At 42.4% G+C, this 21654-nt stretch overlaps 1 protein-coding gene across 22 annotated transcripts in view; it reads left to right on the top strand.

Annotated features, from left to right (window-relative positions):
* The window catches only part of dlg2 (discs, large homolog 2 (Drosophila)), a 186728-nt gene that overhangs the window by 39021 nt on the left and 126053 nt on the right, over positions 1–21654 (top strand). For 16 of the 22 annotated variants that reach the window (XR_010166744.1, XR_010166743.1, XM_063894817.1 and 13 more), the window contains exon 4: positions 1950–2018. The exons of 1 other annotated variant lie outside the window; for it this stretch is intronic. Coding sequence is in view for 19 of the 21 variants with exons in the window: in XM_063894817.1 (XP_063750887.1) it covers positions 1950–2018 (69 nt within the window). In the remaining 2 variants the exon portion in view is untranslated. Of the gene's footprint in view, positions 1–1949; positions 2019–3071; positions 3169–4934; positions 5225–21654 lie in introns of those variants that run through there. 5 more of the 22 variants (XM_063894829.1, XM_063894828.1, XM_063894831.1 and 2 more) reach the window with 3 other exon arrangements.

Raw genomic sequence — 21654 nt, 5'->3', positions numbered from 1 at the left:
ACGTGGCCCTGAAAGAGCAGTTTGCAAGAACTGAATGTACCACCTTCTGGCTCCAGATGGTTTCTGAGACAGCTTTCCCAGATCTGAAAAAAGTGGCCCTGTTTATCTTGACCATGTTCGGCTCCACATACAGCTGTGAGGCAGCGTTCTCTACAATGAACATAATAAAAACAAAATATCGTTCCACGCTCACCAATGAGCATCTGCACATGTGCATGAGAATGGCCTTGACCTCCTTCAAGCCCAGATTTAAAATGTTGGCAGGGCAAGCCAAAGCTCAATTCTCACACTGAGCAGGGGAAATGATAGGGGGGAAGACAGATGTGAGAGAAATCTGTAAGAGAAATAGTTAAGGTGTTTTGAGAATGTTTTGTTGAGGAGAAATATTGAGATTGTTCAATCAAAAGGAAACTGAAGCTGCTATTTTTTCTTAAGCACTTTCTTTGTTTTTGAATACATAAAATAGTTAACATGTTTTGAGAATGTTTTGTTGAGGAGAAATATTGAGATTGTTCAATCAAAAGGAAACTGAAGCTGCTATTTTTTCTTAAGCACTTTCTTTATTTTTGAATACATATATATATAATTTAGTTATTTTTTATTTAAACTGCAGCCTCACAAGGTTATCCTGTGTTTCAGTGCTAATACACTTCTTTGAAATGATTTTAACCTGTATTATTATTTTTTTTAACACAATTTATTCCGATATCGTCATACTGCAAATAGACATATGATGTTCCGGACCTCTGCTTGAGGAAATGTATTTGAACTGGACCTTCTCATAGTTTTCTTGAATACCCCTGTATTATGAAATATTTGTAAATAGTTTTGGTGTTTTTCACATTATGCTAATTAGCTCACAATCTAAGAAGGCGGAGCTTAGGGATTCTATTGACATTTGAGAGCTCATTCATCCGAATGTGTGCCAAGTTTCACGTCAACAGGAGTGACGATTGAAGTATTCTTTCAAGACAATGCATTTTTGTAGGTGGTGCTAAAGAGCACGTTGGCAAATGTGAACCCATTCACTCCAGGCACTCGTAATTTTCGCCATTCCTGACATCTCTGGAATTTTATTCAACTTTCTGCGCATGTGAATGCCTCACATAAGCAAAACGCCAGCAGAAAAATAATAATCTATGCAAAAACAATACGTTTCCTGACATTTCGTGTTATGTTGTACATGTTGTACATTTCAAATATGTTGGTTTATATGAACATTTTAACCAGCAAATAAAAAGTTGTCTTAAAAGAACCATTTAAACCATATAAAAAACATCTATTATTATTATTATAATTAACAGACAATATTCTGCTGTTGAGTTTAGTTGTACTGTTAAATCAGCACTACGTTTAAATAAAAACAATTCTATAGTATTAGTGTTATTATTTCATTCTAGTGTATAGGGCCCAGTTTTGTATCTTAATATATATTTATTGTCGGTTAATGTAATACAATAAAGAAAAAGTTATTTTCTAAATCAGAAGGGCTTGCTCCTATAAACGGAAGGAGGGATAAAGCAACCCTGCGTGTGCTTCGTAGTAGGTCTTAGTGTGCTAGAGATTTATTTTTGGTGGCCACGGGCACATATAGGCTTACTCTATCCAAGCTTCTAATTAAAGACTTACCAAGAAGCAGACAGAGCAAGCAGCCAATGATGACTCCATCTCTCTCTCGGTGCCAAATCTTGCATAACCCCACAACTGAAGCCTGGTTTCCCTTTGAATTAAATGGCAAATGCCATTTTATTCTTTGGTTTAACATCAACATTTTCTGGTTCCATTTAAACTCCAAATATGACATGTGTTATACTCAAACAGCATTGCAGATTAGGCCTGTTTACACTGCATCCCATGATACCTGTCTCTCTGTTGATATGATCTGCTGGTTGTTCTGGGGTGTAAGAGTTGTGTGTGCTGGTAAGTTATGCTCGCTGTGTTTGACCCAGCAGAAGGAGCAGAGCAGTTCAGAGCCCAGCGGGAATAAGAGGGGGGAGATCAGCACTCACACCTCTGAGGTGAGCCTCCATTGGAACCCATGCAGTCCTTTTGAGTATACTCAATGTGTGTTTTTTGCATTAGCTTTGTAGAATATTTTATTAATATTGAACATAACATTACCCCAAGTCATCAGTTCAGTCTTTGTAATATGATTCCATTTTGGTCCATGTCCTTCTGTTAGCACATTTTCTGTCATTAATCACCGCTCTGAGCATGTCGCTGTAGTGTGATGCATGTGTGAGAGCAGTCACAGCCTTAGAAGAGATAAGCAGAGGAAATGAAGTGATGAGGACCTACAGATCTTATTTCTTTTAATAAATAAATACGTTTCTTCTAAACATAATAGGTTTTCTGATTAAAAAAAATCTTAGTTAATGAATATATTTTCTACACTGTGCTTCTGTGTTTCTGGTTGGGAAACAACAGGGCAGTACGGTGTACACTGAGGGTCTGAAGCTCAACTACAAGAAACACTTTATATTTACAGAGTGTATACCAGTGTTAAAACCTGTATCCAAAGTAGTGATTTCAGTGAAGTGCTTACAGTTGCTAATTGAAATATAATATATTTTTAATCTTATGTTTTCTCCAACGGTGTGTGAAATATATCTGTAAAAAAAGAAAAATGAATAAAACGACATAAAATAAAACGGAACCAGTGCAGAAGTTTTACTGTACCTGCCAGGCAGACTTTTAGACATGGACACCATATTATCAGTGATCAATCTTGAGTCAGACCCTTTACTTTTTTTATCTAGGGAATCTAAGGACAGATCTGAAGATTTTTAGTCACCATGTCAGGAAGTGTCTGTATTTAGAACAGGTATAGCCCATTGTCAAGGTCAACGAGTATAGCAGGGTAAGTAAACCAGTCTTAGCAATGTTGTTCATGCACAGACAAATTGATCACACCTCGTCGGTACATATTAGTGACAGTCCTAACAAGGGAGGTTAAAGCATGCCTTCTCTCTAATGCAATAAGAAGAAGCTGCCTGAGCCGCATCACCTGAAAGATTAGCTGTTGCTGTGTCAGGAGAGTCTGAGCTGCTGGAAGTGTTCAGGAAGAACAAGTGCACATCAGGGGAAGTGTGCAGTCCACAAATGAAAGCGGTAATCAAGGTGAAATTCTGCAGCATACCTCTTCACCAGGATGACTCCAGCCAACAGGTACAAAGGGAAGGCTGGGTTGGGATGTGCTGCAGTCCGGAGGTAGATTAAAGTCTCCAGAAGAAAAGCTTTGAATATCGAGTGACTGATTATATCTGGGAGTTGGGATCTTAATTGTTATTGACTCTTAATATACAGCACTAAGAGACTGAGCTTGAGGTTTTAGAACATCTAATGCTGTAATATCGTCTTTATTTTCTTCAGCACTTAAGAAAAGTTTAATATAAATGAAAGTATATGATCTTAAAAGGCAAGCTGCATTTAATGCACCATTTTAAGGCACAGCATAACTGCAGTCCCATGAAGTCCAGAGGGGAAAGTGCAGATTTACCATACATTTGTATTGTATTAGTGTATTATTGCAAATTAAATCAGTGATTGTTAAAAATATTAAATATCGTCTGATATAACGCCAACGGTATGTCTGCTCTAGGCTTTTTTGTGTTTAATCGGGCTGATGGATGATAGTTAAAAGAACCTGCTGTGTTGTCTGCTGCACGCTGCACTGCAGGCGGGCTGTAATGTGAGAGCAGCAGGAGTAAGATGCTGATTTTGCTTTTTGTTTTGATGCAAAGTTGTTCCGTTAGCATGAATGTAGCACATGATGAGGTGAAAGCAGTGATCTGTTGATATCATTTTGGGTAAAACGTTTGGGTAGAAATTGTATTTATAATTTGTTTAATATGGTACATTAGTAGGAATACATAATGTATACATATTTTGTCTTTCGGTCCTTGTCCAATCAATATATAAATTTGATCTTCATGGAAATAATTATGACAATCGTTTTGGCCTTAATGATAATAATGCAGTGTTCTATGAACTAATGTAGATGAAATTGTACAGTTTAGTTTTTATTAAGCACTATCATTCCCTTCAGAGAGTCAGAGAGTTAGTGCTGTCCCAGGACATTCCAGATCCCGAGACAGTTTATTCTACAGTACCCCGCTAATTGACAGCAGGAGAGCTAATATTAGCTGTTAGCCATATTGGCTTGTGAACGGAGTTTCTATTGACAAATGTTATGGTGCATTCAAGGTCTATTCAGTAAAAAATGTTATTGGGCAAACAAAGTGATCTTTTTATCGTGATTGATCAAATGTCATTTATAAATTGTATATTTTGGAGAGAAACTTAATGTAAAATACATTTAAGAGAGGAATTATGATTGGTTTAACTTCCCAACTAAACTAGTATGCAAGCGGTTATAAAGGGTTATAATGGCGTGTAAACACAATAAAAGGTGTTGCACAGCGTCAGTGGAGAGCAGAGCTGCTACTGCTCTGCGGAAGAAATTAAAGCCAGTGCGGTTTTACGCTCCAGCAGCTAACAGCAGCAGCTAACAGCCAGCAACACATGGCAATCTCTGACGCTCTCTTCCTTCACTCTCTTCCCTCGCTCTTTTCCCTCCTGTAACGCTGCGTAGTCGCTCAGTCCAGAGACAGGAGAGGAAGAGTGGACGAGAGGATGAACTGAAAACAAGAGACAGAGGATTAATGAGAGGCAGAGGGATTGTTGGGTTGTTGTAGGAGTTGCACGTCCAGCTGCCAAGCGTTAAGTGTGTGTGTGTGTGTGTGTGTGTGTGTGTGTGTGTGTGTGTGTGTGTGTGTGTGGGTATATGCTTTGGATGATGACGCACGTTCAGCTCTGTGATGGCGTTAGGAATCCTGATTGCCTTCACTGCTGTGGAGGAGGCATCCCAATCCTTACAAGGGGCCCACATGCAGTAACGTCTGTCCGCTGTGGCATCTCCCCCTCGCCAGCTTGTTTGTGTGTGTGTGTGTTTGTGTGTGTGCGCGCCTGAGCTTGTGCATGTGCGCGCCCAAGCTTGTGCGTGTGTGTTCTCGCCCTCATCTCCTCCCCCTCATCTTTTTTCTTCAGCAACACCTACCTTTTTTATCTTTTCCCCTCGCTTCCTTACACGAGAATCTCTTTCTCCATCTTCGTGCTTCCCTCCCTCCAGTGGTGATGTTAGCGGGGATGAATTTAGGCATTGGTTGAGAGCTCCTTTTTTTGTCTGGCCAGCATGGATTGTCTTTGCATTGTTACCACTAAGGTAAGAGAACCAGCCTGATTAAATAATTCACTGGACCAGAGAGGGTATGAAAGGGAGGCACGACCTGAGACTGAGAGAATGAGCACTGTGGGAGAATGAAGCATGCACTGAAGCTCGGTCTACCTCTTGCTTATATTTGATTGTTTGCACATGCACACACACTTTGTGTTCCCTCACGCTCCTGCTTGTCTTAATCACCTTGTTTCTTTGAGCTTTACAGCCAAAAGCTGAATAAAGGATTGTAAACGTGTGAGAGAATTATTCACAGTTTTTCTCCAAGTATGTGTGTGAGTCGGCAGACTGAAAAGCCTGGCTATCTGTTTAAAACAATGCAGCAGAAGTTGGGTTGAACTTCTGTCAGTCAGCTCTTTGGTCTGCTGCACATCTCTATTGATCGTCAACCAGGCAGAAATTGGAAGAAAGAAATGATTGCGTTATTAGCAAACACTAATCCTTATGCAAGCTTAGAAAGAGCAATACTTTGTTTGAGAAAAAGATCCCTTTTGAACTGTTATCCCTCAGCTTCACTGTAGATGACTTCATCACTAGAGAGGAGAACGCTCAACCTCACAGCAATGCTTCACTCAAGGCAACAAGATATAGGATACTATCTTTCTGCTCATAACTAATATGGAAATCAGAACGTAATTTGTTTGTGAGTTATGGATTTACATATTGTAACTCTCTGATTTAGGTAAGGTAGTTAAATTGGCTGTTAGACTGTGAATGTTTTAATCTTAGTACGTTGTTAATGACAGTACCTCATGTAGGTATCTGGTGAAATATGTGTCACCCAAATGTGATGTGTAACAGCACCAGAGGAAGTAACAGTATTGTTGGGTTGAAGTAAAGGAATTGTGTGTTGTTGGAAATTTCTCTACAGTGCCATAATCATAATCAGTTCGAGTGCCAAACATAGTTAATGCAAGAAAAAGAGAAAAGAAAGGAAGGAAAATCCTGGATTTGGGAAAAGATACATTTTGTTTTTTTTCTTCATAAAATTACCTGATTTTTCATGAGCTGTTAAAGTGATCACCTCTTAAAAAATCGTTGAAGACACTAATAATTTGATTGTTTGCAAAGAGCCTTGTTTACGAAGCAACCAGTTTTGCACCTAATGCATGCATTGACATGTGTGCAGGTAGCACAGAACACTGGCAGTGCAGGGCAGAAGCTTTTAGGATTACACTTTCTTTATTGCGAATTTCTGCAAGTGTAGCAACTACAAAAGCCATGCAATCGTCACGTTAATTCACCTTCCAGTCTTGTTAACTCAACTCAAGATTGTGTTTTTATAAAAGCAATGGTCATTATTTTAAGTCCTTTAAAGGTCCCCAATTATGCAAAATGCACTTTTTGCTGTCTTTTATACATAACTATGTGTCCCCGGTGTGTAAGGAGACTCACAAAGTGTCAGAAAATACAACCCTCTCTCTTTTCCTCCTTACCCACATCTCTAAAACCAGGGGTACAAACGAGCTGATCCAGATTTACTGCCGATATGATGTCATAACCAAAATGTGGGCTGGCTTTACATTGAACTCCTGGCAACGTCCCGCCCACGTGACATGTCCCAACCTATCGTCCGCAACATACAGCGGGCTAGCTGATTCCCCTCCCCAGCTGTTTGTCTGTGTGTTCAGCAGGATGTCTGCAGGAGGGACTTAGAGTTATTGTATATATAATACATATAATGTCTCTGTTCTAGAGCTAAACACTGAGAAGTTAAAAGAAACTAAGAGTTTCAGAAATAAATGTAAAGCTACAGTCACAGAATCAGCACTTCAGGAGGCTTCAGTTAGGCACAGGGAAGGCCGCAGCAAACACCTACTGTAACTCTCTTAGAAGCTACTTTCAATCCCACTCTTCACACTGACCTCTGCTGAGGGCTCAGTTTAGGCATAGTCAATCAGTGAGAGTTATAGCCACTGACCTAGCTGGACATGCTGCTCTCTTTTCCTTAGATGTGGGTAAGCATAGAGAGCTTTTGTCAGTCAAGATGTTGACATTCTAAGCCATGGTCTTCACGCTGACTTTGCATGGAAGCCATTACCCAGATAGCCTCAGTACTCCCCCCTCTCACTCAGACAGAGCGCTGCCTTCTGTGAGAATCAGTGTAACATTAAATGCAGTGTTGATGAAGGTTGTGGTTTTCTTCAAAAATAGAATGAGTAGGTTACATTTGGATTGTCAATTCCACAATGCAATACATCTCATATATATTAATTATTTTTGAAATATGAGATATTAAATAATATTATTATTATATATGAGAGATGGCGTGATCTTGACCATACTCCTTACAGAGAGCCTTACAGTTCTTTTTTCACTTGTGCAAAACAAAGAATAAAAAAACACATACAAATGATCCTCAAAAGAGTCACGCTATCTGACTGACATTATGAGTCGATCTGTGCTGAAGAAGTGCATCATTGGCCTACACATGCTAACCCTGAGACCCCTCCTCTATAGTCAGGCCTGGTTCCTGTGTCACAGGGCTGGACTGATGTGACAACACCTTTGTAAATAGATATAGTGACAGTGGCCATCTTAACCTCACATTGTCACATCTTCCACTACAAGACAGCTGGCTCTGTGATATAGTGTCCACATATTCTGGTCTGTGTGTACCTTGATTCGTAACACATGCATTATGCAGCAGTCATACAGAGGCTCTTCCTCTGAGTGCTCACGTGAGATATTGTATGACAGTGTGAATATTATATTCAGCTCTACTAACTTCAGTATTCAGCTCTCCATAATGAATGTGCACCGCATAATGATATACAGTTTTAATTCCACAGCACGTTATGTAATGCTTCAGGGGCGGGATGAGTACTGGGATACCATGCCATTGTAGATGTTTTCAGACTATCTCTCTGATCCTGAATTTGACAGACTTCTGGTGAGGTAATGCAGCAGTGGCTTCTCTTCCACATCAAGCACCCAGGTTCTGTTGGAGCCGGATGATGAATTGTTGTGTTATTGAAATCACAATTCAAAAAATAAAATCACATGATAAAAAAAGTGAAAGTGTAAGCTAGCTACTGTTTCATTGACTACGATGACAACAGTTCCTCGCAAACACATTAAGCTTGATTTATTTCTAGAATATTCTGTGAGGTTGCCGAACCACAAGAAAGTGTCAGGATTGGGGAAATGACCCAAGCGCAGAACCAATAGAGGAGGCAGGGTTACAAAGCGTATAACAAAAGGCGAGCTTTTATTGATAAAAAAGCTGATAACAAAAACGCAGAAAAGGGTAGACAACCCGGTGAAAAAGGGCTGAAGGCCCGGGAGCAAGGCAGAGGCTGTGAGGCCCCAGAGACAGGGGCGTTGGTTCACGGCGAGGGAACAGTGGGGGCTGGAGACAGGGGCAAACACGGGGCCGAAGTCGAGGAAAAAGACAGGGCCAAAGACGGAGCCGGAGGCCACAGCGGGGGATCTTGGGGGACGGGCAGGAGTGCGACGTAGGCCGCGGCTGGGACACTCTGGAGGCCGGGCAGGACGGTGACGGAGGCCACGGCGGGGACCCTCTGGAGGCCGGCGACAGGGCAGACGAGACTGGAGTCGGCCAGGCCGGCAACAGGGCAGGCGGGACTGGAGTCGGCCGGGCCGCCAACAGGGCAGGCGAAACTGGAGTCGGCCGGGCCGGCGACAGGACATGAGTAGCTGGAGTGGGCCGAACTGCAGCTGGGAGCATGGCGGCTAGGGCCGGAGCTGCAGCCGGGAACGCGGCTGCTAGGGCCAAAGCTTTAGCCAGAAGCGTGGATGCAGGAGGCTTAGCTGCAGGAGCCTAGCCTTGCTTCCCTTAGTGGACTGTCGCAGGCTCCACTGACCTCCAAAAGCCAGGCGGGAGCCCACAAAAGGGTCCACATAAGGTTATATGTTGGGAGCTGTGTCAGGCAGGGAACTAGCATGCCTGGGGCTAGCAGGCCAGGAAACAGGTCTTGCCTCACAGCTACCAAAAAAGTCCTCTACCAACTCTGGTAATAAGTCCCTTAGCCACGGCCCTAAATGTATCTCCATGCGTGCCGTGGCCATGATGGCACGCCTCTCCTCTGTACTGGAGGCGTACCGACAGTCATTCTTCAGGCAAGTTAAATTATATGTTACCTTATAGAGGCTGTCTGCTGGGTCCATCTTTTGGTCGCGTCGTACTGTCAGGATTGGGGAAAGGACCCAAGCGCAGAACCAATAGAGGAGGCAGGGGTACAAAGCGTATAACAAAAGGCGAGCTTTTAGTGATCAAAAAGCTGATAACAAAAATGCAGAAAAGGTAGACAAACCGGTGAAAAAGGGAGGTGCAAGACATCAGGTGGAAACGGCAAACAATGAGGATGACGCAACAAAGAACACAAAGGAAAAACCAGACTAAATATAGAGGACGGTAATCACAAGACAAGAAACAGCTGGTATGGGGAGGTGAAACACAGGGGCAACAGGTGAGCACGATCAGACAGGAGGGAAACTAAAGACAGGAAGCAAAGAAGACGAGACAGGAAGTTACCAAACAAGATACATTTCAAAATTAAACCGTAAACTAAAAATACAGAAACTGAGATCCTAACAGAAAGAAACTGTTACCTGGTAAATATTCCATGTGTGTGCTGCTACTATAAATGCACGCTAAATAATGTTTGCGTAAGAAACACACACATAGAAGAGCGCTGTGTCTAGCCAATTTCAGGGATAGCTGTACCTTAAATGATGAATGGATGACTGGTGAACAGAAGCAAAGCAACTTTATTTTTCTAGCACATTTAATTCCAGGGCAGTTTTGAATGTGCTTGACATAATCATGTTATTCTGTAGGTGTGTTTACTGCACACACCTGTCTATATTGGTCTTTTACTGTAGATGACAATGTCTATCAGAGCATAAACCAAGTCGTTAGGTGGAACCCCCTACCTGCAGAGCTCAGAGACGGGATGGTGACACAGGCCTGAGAAAGGATGTCAAACAATGTGCTGCGTTGAAGATTACAAAGAGCACAGGTGACTCCATAATTAAATATAACAAGAAGCTTGGAAGGACCAGGACTGAGCTAGTCGCTCGGCTAAACTTAGCATGAAGGAGCAGGGCCTTGGTAAGAGAGGGGACCAAGAGACATGTGGTCCCTCTGAGCTCCAGGCTGCGGGGTTGTTTGTTCTTCAGCAAGAAGTTGAGGTGAGATGTTCCTGTCAGCATTAATATCGGTCCCTTGGACAGTATATCACTGTGACGTCAGCCCTTGGTTTGTGGGCAACAGTTGGGAAGCATTGAACATTTCAGATGTTGCATTATTGCCATGTTGACCGACACCATCTCTGTTTATTTCCACGGGAAGTAACAGGACAGGGTCTTCATCCACTGATGGAGCTTCTGGTTCCACTGTCAGCTTCCCAGCTTCTCCCTTTTGTTGATCATTGTGGTCCAGCTCCTGAAGTACTTATTAGAAACAAAATGACTAATTTATTATTTTATTATTTAAATGTTTAATTGTGAATATTGGTTATTCAATAGGTTGTTAGTTAATGTTAATTAATTGTGATCCGCACATGCAGTTAAAGGGACTGCAGATTGTTGCTGTGAATGGCTCATTTTTTAATTAACGTAACTTTCTTCAACATCGTCTGGTAAGAGACTTTCATTTATGTTTCAAGAAGATAACAGTGAAGAGTAAAAATGTAAAGGATAACATGGATATAAATGTACCCAAACCAACAGACAATATCTCTGTGTGAGCGCCTCGGCCAGTCGCAGAACCAAAGGACCGAAAGGAGCAAAAACTAAGACGTTATTATCCAGATTTTACATTTACAGATTCTGTCTGAACAGTTCTAGTCTTCATGTCTGAAGTAGCAGCACACAAAACCATCCCAGCTGTTTGAGTGAAAGCTAACCTGAGCAATATTAAAAGATATCCAGAATAAAAGCTGGTACAGAGCTCTCCCAACAGGGCTGAAGGTTTACCTTTCAAAATGACAATGACCCTAAGCACACAGCCAACACAACAAGTCTCTGCTCATGTCCTTGAACTCAGTCAAACATTGAACTTACTTTCCTGCAACGGTCTCCATCCCCCCTCACAGAGCCTGAGAGGATATGCAGAGAAAAATCCCCAATCCAGGTGTGCAAAGCTTGTTGCGTCATACCCAAGAATACTCAATGCTGTAATCCCTTCCAAAGGTGCTTCAACTAAGTCTTGAGTTAAGGTCTAATACATATGTGGACTGAGGGAGGGAATACATTTAAAGATTTCAGCAATGTAGGTCGCAGCATAACAAAATGTGAAGAAAGTTAGGATTATGTGTTTGTGGATTTTTATATTTTACACATCATGAAATGAACCTAAATGTAACTAAGTGGTTAACATTATTGAGTTAATTAACAACTGAGGCAACGGAGATGTTTCTCTGTAGAAAGTCTAATCACAGTTAGTCACTGACAAAAGGAACTGTCTAGGTCCTCAACAAGCTATTTTATATGATTTTATCAAAATAACATGTGTTTTTACAATCATGTCCTATTTTAACACCATGTGCCTCACAAGGAGAGTCATTTCTAAAATAAATTCAATTTAAATCAGGATACAGATAGGCTCTTCATTGACCCTGAATCTAGTGTCTATGGCAGAGCTGGCCTTAATGTGTGGAAGAACACGGATTGACTCTGCTACACCTCGTTATTTTGCCATGAAATCACGTGCTCCATTTTACACTGCTTTGTTTAAATTTCTTATCTGGTTTCAAATTTCACATATCCCAGTTTGCTGTATTTGAGAGCTAGACAAATATGAAATAATAACTTTGAGATACTCTGTACATCACCTTGGATCAGCACAACTGCAGCTCTGCAGAGTCTTACCTCTGAGACATTGCTCTGACCTCACTAGGGTCCCTATAATTCCAGGGTAGCTTCCAGTCCTTCCAACCCTCCGTCAGTCATTACATTGATTCAACAATTACAACTGAGGAAACAGGAGCGAGTAATCTCAGGACTCATGGAAACTAACCAAGCAGTAGGTGCTAGGTATCATAGTGTTAACTCACTGGCTGTTTAATGATGCCAGATTTAGTCACTTTTGAACACTACTATTCATTCCAATACATCCACCCCCAGATTTCCTTCTCTACCTTCCTCCTCCACTCCTCTTTGTTCCTCTTCCTTCTCTTCCTCCTCCAGCTCAACATCACACTCTGAGAAATAAATAAATAAGGAATGTAAGGGGCAGGGGATTCATTTGGTTCTCCATTCACTAATCCTGCTGAATCGATGGACAGTTACCACGGTAACAGGAAGGCTGGAACCAAAAATATATTCTATACAACATATTTAACACCTCCCCCTAGCTTCAGTCTTCCTACATCCCCTCCCAGAGCATGCTGGTGTTCACTCCAAATGAGAAATGAGTAAACAGCATTCAGCTCTCTTAAAACTGAGCAGTTCCATCCCATCAGCTGCTGCTTCAGACATCTATATTTATGGCTCGACATTTGTCCGTTTATTCTTGTTGCTTTACGGTGTGCAGGAGGCGTAAGCCTGTGCAAAGATACTGTCTTTGGTGGTGTGAAAAATGCTGACTATTAAATCTCTCTACAGCTGGGAGGAGCACAGGAGAGGCACACAATCAGCTGACCTAAATCAAGCATTGTGTAGTCTGTTGCTCGTTTTGGACTGTGTCGACGCTCAGAAACTGACATCCATAAAGAATGATATGTTTTGACCCATTAAAGCCACTTAAAGTGCAACCCAGCTGCAAAGCTAGTCTAGCTAGCTGCAGCTTGTACAACAAGATATACACCGATTCGGTGAGCGATTTGTGTATGTCGCCATCTAGCGACGGGGCCATTGCTGCGGTGTGCGTGCTCAATCATTACACTCATTATCCATTCAACAGTCATTGATGCTATCAATAATAGCAAGATAACCATAACCCCAAATGAATAAAGTTGCTTGGTTGGACGATGTCAGACAGTGGCCTCCAGTTACTGATGAAGGTATCTGAAATTACTGATATTAATTCATGAATTAATATAATTAAATATTAGTAAACGGAAAGTAGAAGGAGATGTAAACACAGCTAGCTTCCGTTGAATTGACTTACTGACCTTAGCATGCTAACTAGCATTTAATCTTTAAGGACAGCCCACGTGATTAAAAAATAATGTAATTATTAATGTTGGAATTAAATACTTGTTTCAGCAATAAGTATGACATATTAAAATAGGATACAGCAAGAAAATAGACTGTCAACACACATCGCTATGTGTTGACGTTTGTTGTAGCTAACATGCTAACGCAAGCTTACATGACATTTCATTAACATGATATGGCTGCGACGCACTGGCGTAACACAAGCACTTGGGGCCCCCCTGCAGGTACTTAGACTGGGGCCCCCCACCGCCACCTGCCACGGCCTCCTTACTACTAGCCTACTCCTACTTCTCTCTCTTTATATATATATCCTAATATATATATAGGCCTGTGTGTGTGTGTTTTGATTGCATAAAATAGTGAAAAAGATGCTGCAACTCAGCCCCTGACATCCCATGCCCATTTAATCCATAGGCCTATATAGATGTTTTGTTAACCCATTAATATTCTGTACACAGAGTAGGCTATCCAATCCATTTATTACATATAATTCTAACAATGAAACAGTCAGCAACAACAGTCAGCAATAAAAGTAACATTAATGATGATAAACAGAGCATTTACATCTTTGGATACGAGTATATGTGGGCACTCCTCCTAGCGCACCTATGAGCGAAGTCTCTAACCACACTGTTTAAATCTAACTTGCGAGCGCGCCTGTTCTCTATAGAAATGATGGCTAGGCCCCGTAGCCTATCTTGCGACATAGTGCTTCGCAAGTATGTTTTTATCAATTTTAGTTTAGAAAACGACCTCTCTGCTGTTGCAACGGTTACGGGTATGGTCAAGAACAATTTTATAGCTGTGGCAACGTCAGGCAGACTGGACAATATGGAACTGTGTTTCACAAAGAGAGTGCGTGCCAAATCTTGTACCCCACCACGTTCAATTTCTTTTAGAGCGGGTAGTAATTCTAAATGACAGGATCTGATCAGGAAAATCAGCAGATAAGTCGTCATTATATTGCGCAGCCAGAGTACTTGCTGATGCATATAACTCACCATCGGATTTCGAGATGAGTTCCTCGGGGCGTAAAAACCCAAACCTTCGTGCCACTTCTCGCATGCTTTCAAACCTGCGACCCACCTGCGCAACGACTATGTCTAAAGTGGCGTAGAAGACCGACACTTTAAAATTCTCCTCTGCATTCGTAAGCCTTTCGTCCTCACACAATTCGTCGAAATAGGTTTTCGTACGCCTGTTGCGTTTCTCGGGAAATACAGGAGAGATACCCCACAATTTGGCCAGGTCTTGGGCAGCTTCTTTGAGGCTGTCATATTCACCTCTGAGTGACGCAAGGCTGTCAGACGCACTTGAGAGATACTGGCTTGCCTGTAGTATGTCCACGTTTTGTTTTTGGAGATGTTGGGAAACAATGTGGACTGACTCAAGAATTTTACCCTGTATGACCGTTTGAAACACAAATTCAAAATTTTCCATGCTGGCTTTGAGACCAGTGGCCTCCGCGCGTTCTTTGGGTTTTTTGGACAGCAGGGATATTTTAGTGAGCGCTTTCATTACGTCTGGGTAACGAAACCGAAGGGCGCGCACCGCATCATTTCTGGATGCCCAACGTGTCGGGCATAGACGTTTAAGAGTTGGCTGCCCTGCCACTTTGAACTGCACTTCCAAAATTTCCCAACGTTTAATGCTTGCGCTGAAGAAGTCATACAGTTTCTCTACTGTATCGTAGTACGCTCTCACCTTTGCCACATTCTGGCACGCATCGTTTAAAACTAGATTTAGATTGTGAGAAGCGCAATGAACGTACATTGCATTTGGTTCCCTATCCGAGATTCTTTTTTGTAAGCCAGAGTAGACCCCGCTCATTGTGGCTGCGCCATCGTATCCCTGTCCTCTGCATTTATTGACCGAGATTCCTTTCATCTCTAACAGCTCGAGAATAATTTTTTCTAAGCCGTGTGCGCTTTGGTCGTGGACTGAATGGAAACCCATGAAACTCTCGTGAATTTGCACGTCTGAGGGCACATCATTGTCATCTTTAGGAATCGTGACATAGCGGAGCACTTGGCTTAGCTGATCCACTTTGGAAATGTCTTGTGTTGTGTCTAATATGACCGAATAAAATTCTGCCTCATGGATTTCTTTCACTATTTCGTCTAAGACAGTTTGTGCCATGATTGAGATCATCTCGTTTTGAATTTTTGGGCTTAAGTATTTGATTTTACTTTTACTTCTGATCAACTTCTCCAACACGGGGTCGTAACGCGCAAGGAGTTCGATGTGGGCCAGAAAGTTTCCATTATTGATTTCTCCTAGTTTCTCGTGGTGCGCACGGAAAGCGGAGTTACAGGACGCAAGGGTTAATGTAACGTCAGCAATCCTTTTTAAAACATCTGACCAAAAACTAACCTCACTTTTGAAATCAGATGAAATCCTTTCGTCGATGGTTACATTTTGCTGCCATGTATCATACACAACACAGGCTGACAAGTGGCAACGGGCATGTTCGTGCTCTCTGATCTTCCGCGAAAGACCTTGCCAGTCATTAATCCCGGTTGTCCATGCCAAATTATGGCCCACAGACGTTCTGTCACCAAACAACCAACAACACTGGCAATACACACGATCCATTTTAGGAGAGTAACACAACCATTTGCGTGATATCTGTGTACCTTTCTTGGACACACGGTTATAGTACTCTTTAGAAAAGCACCTGCCTCTAGCATCCCTCGGATAGGGGCCTTCGTATTTGCATGGCCCCTGCTTTATAATCGATCTCTTAACATCACTGTCAGAGATGTCAACAGGGAAATTAGCCCTGTCACTAGGGTAAGGATCAGAAGGCCTATCAACAGCGCATTCAAGATCAGAAGAAGTCCCACTCCCAACATTCTCACTGTCCCGGATTTCTTCTTCAGGCCCCGTAATGGTCTCTCCCTCAGTTGAAGAAGAGTCAACGGCACATCCAGAGACATCTTCCTCACCTGCGGCTGCGGTACACGCATCTCTGTCATCAGCAGCCATCTGATGCACGGCATCTCCTCCCTCATCCGATGCACCTGTGATTTCAGCGTCTTTTCAGGCTCTTTATTTAATTGCCACAGGCTATTTACTGCTTTTCAATAATAAAAAACAACAACTTTGATGCTTTGTCTTTATGAAGAAGAGTCAACGGCACAGCCAGAGCCTCACCTGCGGTATGCCTATCTCTGCCATCAGCAGCCACCCGATGCACGGCATCTTCCTCATCCGATGCAGAAGGGCATGCGCCTGTGATTTCAGCGTCTGTCTGATGCGCAGCGATCCCTCCCTCCTCGTCTGCTGCTAACCCTTTGAAGAGTCCGATTGCATTTCAGAACTTATTTTGGGTTCTCACGGCCATGTCACAAATTCTCCGCAAGTTTTTAACTACGAGGGAGCTGTAGGGGCCTACATGTTAGCTTAAGACATTTCTGGACGGATGGATGAAAATCCAATTCCCTTGCGTTTTAAATGAGAGAAACAATTAGACGTTTTACTTAAGTATTTTTTTCTCTTTGTTTAATTGTCACATGTTATTTACTTCTTTTCAATACAAAACGTAACTTTGATGCTTAGCTTGCATGGAGGCTAGTGGAGGCTAGAGGCTGCCTCAGGCCACTGCCTCGTTTTACTGTAACTGCGCTAGTTTTTTTTTTCCACGACCCTACCTGATTGTGCATCCTGAAGTGGAGAGTTAGGCTGCACTCTCCCAAAAACAGATGAAATTTTGGGCAGTGTGGATGTAAATTCATCTCTTTTCTTTTTGTTTTGTCGCTTTTGAGCACCACTTTTTTCTCTGGTGCGCTTCATTTCTGCGGTGAAATGGCGCGTAATATTAGATCGCATATTTCGTGCATTGAATCATATCGGGAGACGAACACGGGCCCCCCCTAGCGGCCCGGGAAAGCTGTATACAACACAGCTACTGCTTTTACAATGAGCTTACAGCTAAAAAAAAAGAATGGAGAGTATTTGAATAACTTGTACTAGTAGACACAAACGAAGAATAATTAGAAGTGAGAATGAAACAGTGACTCATTTTCACAGTTTTTTTTAACTATACATGTTTATCTATACATTTATCTAAATATGATCAGTTTAGTAAGCGATGAGGCTGATGCATTCAATAGCTAGCTAGTATCAACCTCGAACTCATCAGACTAATATTACCTCAGTCTAAGACAAGTAAATACAAGACAAGCTAGCAAGTTTGCTGGCAAACTAGGCATGAAAAGTGAGATGACGAACGATAAAACATTTTAAAATACGTTTCTTCAGACTTTCATAAACAGAAAACACATCTGATTACCATCGTTGTTACTTGTGCACAAAATAGCTTTCACCCACAGACGCGGGAGCTTGCTTTGGAGGTTGCGAAAGTCACGAAGTGACAGACATTTCCATAAGCGGTAACGCGAAAATTAGCTTTTTTGAACGTCCCATACAGACCAATAATTAAATGTTACATATCTCTGAACATAAAAGTGCCATGGGTTTACAATCCATTCAAATGTGGTTGATCTGGCGATGTCTTACCAATTTAGAGAACGATGAGGCTGTGCTAGTTATAAACCAACACTTCTGCGACATACGAAGACTTTAGCTAGTCAGAGCAAACAGGAGGATACTAATATTACTATTTTGAATAGGTATTTTTTATTTAGACTTTTCTTACATCACTGCCATACAAACGTGATGATTTGTCATCATTGGTGCACAAAAATACGGTCTCATCCTGTGAGAAGAGATGTGTCTGCTCTGATTGCTAGCCACGACGGCATCTGAAACACTGTAATCTTCAGGCGATCAGTCACAGTCAGTAGCGAGGTTTAGCTAAGAAATACTTCAGAAAAGTCAATGACAACACACCCAATTTCCGGGTTTCAAAATAAAAGTAAGTTGTTCATGTATCCACTGGCGCAGTATTATTTCATGTAGTGTCTTTCAAAATTGCGGCCGGCCGCGGCCGCTCTAGTAGAAATCTAACATGCTGTCGGCGGCCGCTTTGGGGTATAGAGGTAGGGGGCCCGTTCTCATATGAGGGGGGCCGGCGCCCCCCCGCCTCGCGGGGGCTGCGGGGGTATACTTTACGCCAGTGCTGCGACGTGATCAAAAACAGAATGAGAATAGGCCTACTTACCGTGCTGTTTTTATTTGGGATGAAGTTCTTTCTGTTGATGTTTACTATCCACACCTTCCGAACACCTTCATCCTCCACACGACCAGGGAAGCGGTGTAGACCAAATGGTCTACTACATGGACAGTCCTCTTTTACGCTTAAATTGTGTGTCTCGTGACTTCTTCCATAATTGAAGCTTTTGGCTGTTATTGAAGCAGCCGATGACGGCACACGCCCTTCCAGCCCTTCCTTATTGCTTTTCACAAATCTCGTTCACAAATCCAGCGAAATATCCCTTTTACTGTCTATGGAAATACCGCGAAATACACACCGCACGCACACCGCATCAATGGCGGCCGCTCTACTTCCGGTCACTTCGCCGAATCGGTGTATAGCGTTCTCACACTGCTCCACCTGGCTGTTTACTAGTCATAACCTTCTGAATGGTCATAAGCTTGAAATTGTATTGATTATAAAATAATATGTAATATATAATTTTTGAATAATCCCATTTGAGAATAGCTCATAACAGTCATTCTGATGTCATTGGTTAGCGGAGGGGGCAGGTAGGCCTACTCTAGTTACAGTAATAGTTTCCTGTAGCACTCACAGGGTAGGCTATCGCCTGACGGTGCATGTGTAGTCCTGCTCTCATACATCAGCGCCTGCCGCTATTGACCAGGCTCTTTCTTCACGTTTACCTTACTAGTGAACACTCACATTGTTTGACACTGTCATGCGATATGCACAGCCATCAATCCCAGGATGCACAGGAGTCATAACGACTTTTGAGGTGCAGCTTTTTAGAGTTCCCACAACAATTTTAAACCTGTGTTGGTAAAATAACGAGGAACTCCTGTGTTCCTGGTGTTTTTCTTTAGCTCTGTGGTAGTGACAGTATAAAGAGGGCTTGTTATGTAATTGTGTGTGCGCGCATGTGAGTGAGGGAGAGAGAGGAGAGAAAGGGGCGAGATAGAGAAGAAAAATAGCAAGCTGGACATAAAAATAGTACAGACTAACACACTGCTCAAACACACTGCCATTTTATTCACATCACATGTGTAGACAAAAACACATTTGTCCTATTGTTCTGTGTGATCAGGATCGCTCAGGTAGAAGGCAAGAGACGGAAGGGTTCGGGGTTGGGTAAAAACAATAGCGTTTATTTCATCAGAAACGTGCAAACAAAAGAGAGCTCCGCGGCACTTCCAGGACGGGCAAGGCCAGGACGGGGTGTGTCGGCTTCCCAGGACCCAGCCTACTGCAAGACAGACCAGAACCAGGTTACCAACATGCTTTATAGTGAGGACCTGACATGGACACATCACACCAGGGTCATATCCAAGACGGCTCGACAGCGGCTCTTCTTCCTCCGCAGGCTGCGGAAGTTCAACATGGACTCCAGGATACTCTGCAACTTCTACAGGTGCACCATCGAGAGTATCCTGACTGGCTGCATCACCGCCTGGTATGGCAGTTGCACCGCCCTCAACCGTAAGACTCTACAGAGGGTGGTGAAAACTGCTCAGCACATCACCAGGACGGAGTTGCCATCCATGGAGGACCTCTACACCCAGCGGTGTAGGAAGAAGGCCGGTAGGATATTAAAGGACCCCCATCACCCCAGCAACAATCTGTTCTGTCTGCTGCCGTCTGGCAGACGGTACCGCAGCATCCGGACCAAGACCACCAGACTCAGAGACAGTTTTATACCACAGGCTATAAGACTACTGAACTCCTGAGCTGTGTGGGTGTCTACTCGCATCTGTTTATAGTACACACATACATATATATTATACACATCTGCCATACATATCTGTTTATAGTACACATATCTATATATTATACATATCTGCCATACACATCTGTTATACATAATATATGCATCTGTCCATACCTCCTCATTCAACAGTGTAAAGTATTTAAATACTTTCAATGTATTCCACATATGTATATATTTCACATCCTCAAATCTGTATTGTTAATATTGTAAATATTCTTCTCTCTTTTTCACTATTTTATTTATCTTTTGCACCATGTATGTTGAGTTGTTGGAGGAGCACGCGACATAAGATTTTCATTGCCAACATATACGCTGTATCTGCTGTGCATATGACAAATAAAACCTTGAAACCTTGAAACCTTATATTAACTGACTGATTACCTGATTCCGATCAGCTGTCTGGTCTCCGGCCGAGCCACTCCCCTCACCCCAGCAGCCGGCGCTCTAACCACACCCGGCTGCCACATTCTGTAATTCCCCCCCCCCCCCCCCCCCCCCCCCCCCCCCCCCATGGATTCCTGTTGGACAACTTTTAACATTACTCTTTATTTTTGTTTGCGTGACACATTTTCAGCTCCCTGCTTCCCTGTGAGCCATGATGTAGCTTTGCATCACTTGGAGGTATTAGTGGTTTCAATTTGGACACAAAAAATTTATCTTGACACATCATTGTTTTCATTGCGTTTGTGGATGTGCATGTGAGGCCATGGCTGAGGAAACTTGTTGGCTTGTCCTACAGGTCTACATGTGATGTTGCATCTACAGTGTATGTGTGCGCGCGCTTGTGTGCGTGTGTGTGTGTGTGTGTGTGTGTGTGTTTTCCTTATAAAATAAAAACTCCTGCATCAGAGTTTAATGGGTGGAAGGAGACTGAATGTGTAGAGGCACACAGTACCTTAACGGCATTTGCATTCTTGGAGTGTGTGTTAGAACAGACTCATATCCCTGCTCATTTAGCCCATCACTACTCACTTTATTCTGTTAAACTAACATCTAATAAATAGAATTGATGTTGTACATTGTACGGATGATGTTTCCTGGTTTGAGATTCTGAATCAAAACATCTCCATGCTTGTGAGAGAGCCTGTAGGAATAAAATAATCAATAGCAGAGCAATTTAAGACACTTTGAGTTAATAAACAAACTCAGGTCAACACTTAATGTGTTAAAAACAAGCATAAATAACATTTTGAAAAAAAGATTTGCCAAAACAGCTCAGCATTGACTCGGGACACATAGCCCTGATGTCACACTGCAGCACGTGATGTGTATGAGCCGGTGATGATGCCATTTCTTTGTACACAGCCAATCAATTATTTTATTTCTTTCCAAAGGGTATTGTTTTTAAATCTCATGTTAAAACGCCTTTCAGATCATCTGTTCCACTACAGACTTGGTCGTTCT

Source organism: Eleginops maclovinus, chromosome 11 (genome assembly GCF_036324505.1).
Source record: "Eleginops maclovinus isolate JMC-PN-2008 ecotype Puerto Natales chromosome 11, JC_Emac_rtc_rv5, whole genome shotgun sequence".
Lineage (NCBI taxonomy): Eukaryota > Metazoa > Chordata > Actinopteri > Perciformes > Eleginopidae > Eleginops > Eleginops maclovinus.
Note: the sequence above shows the minus strand (reverse complement) of the source record. Positions and strands in the feature narration are given on the sequence as shown.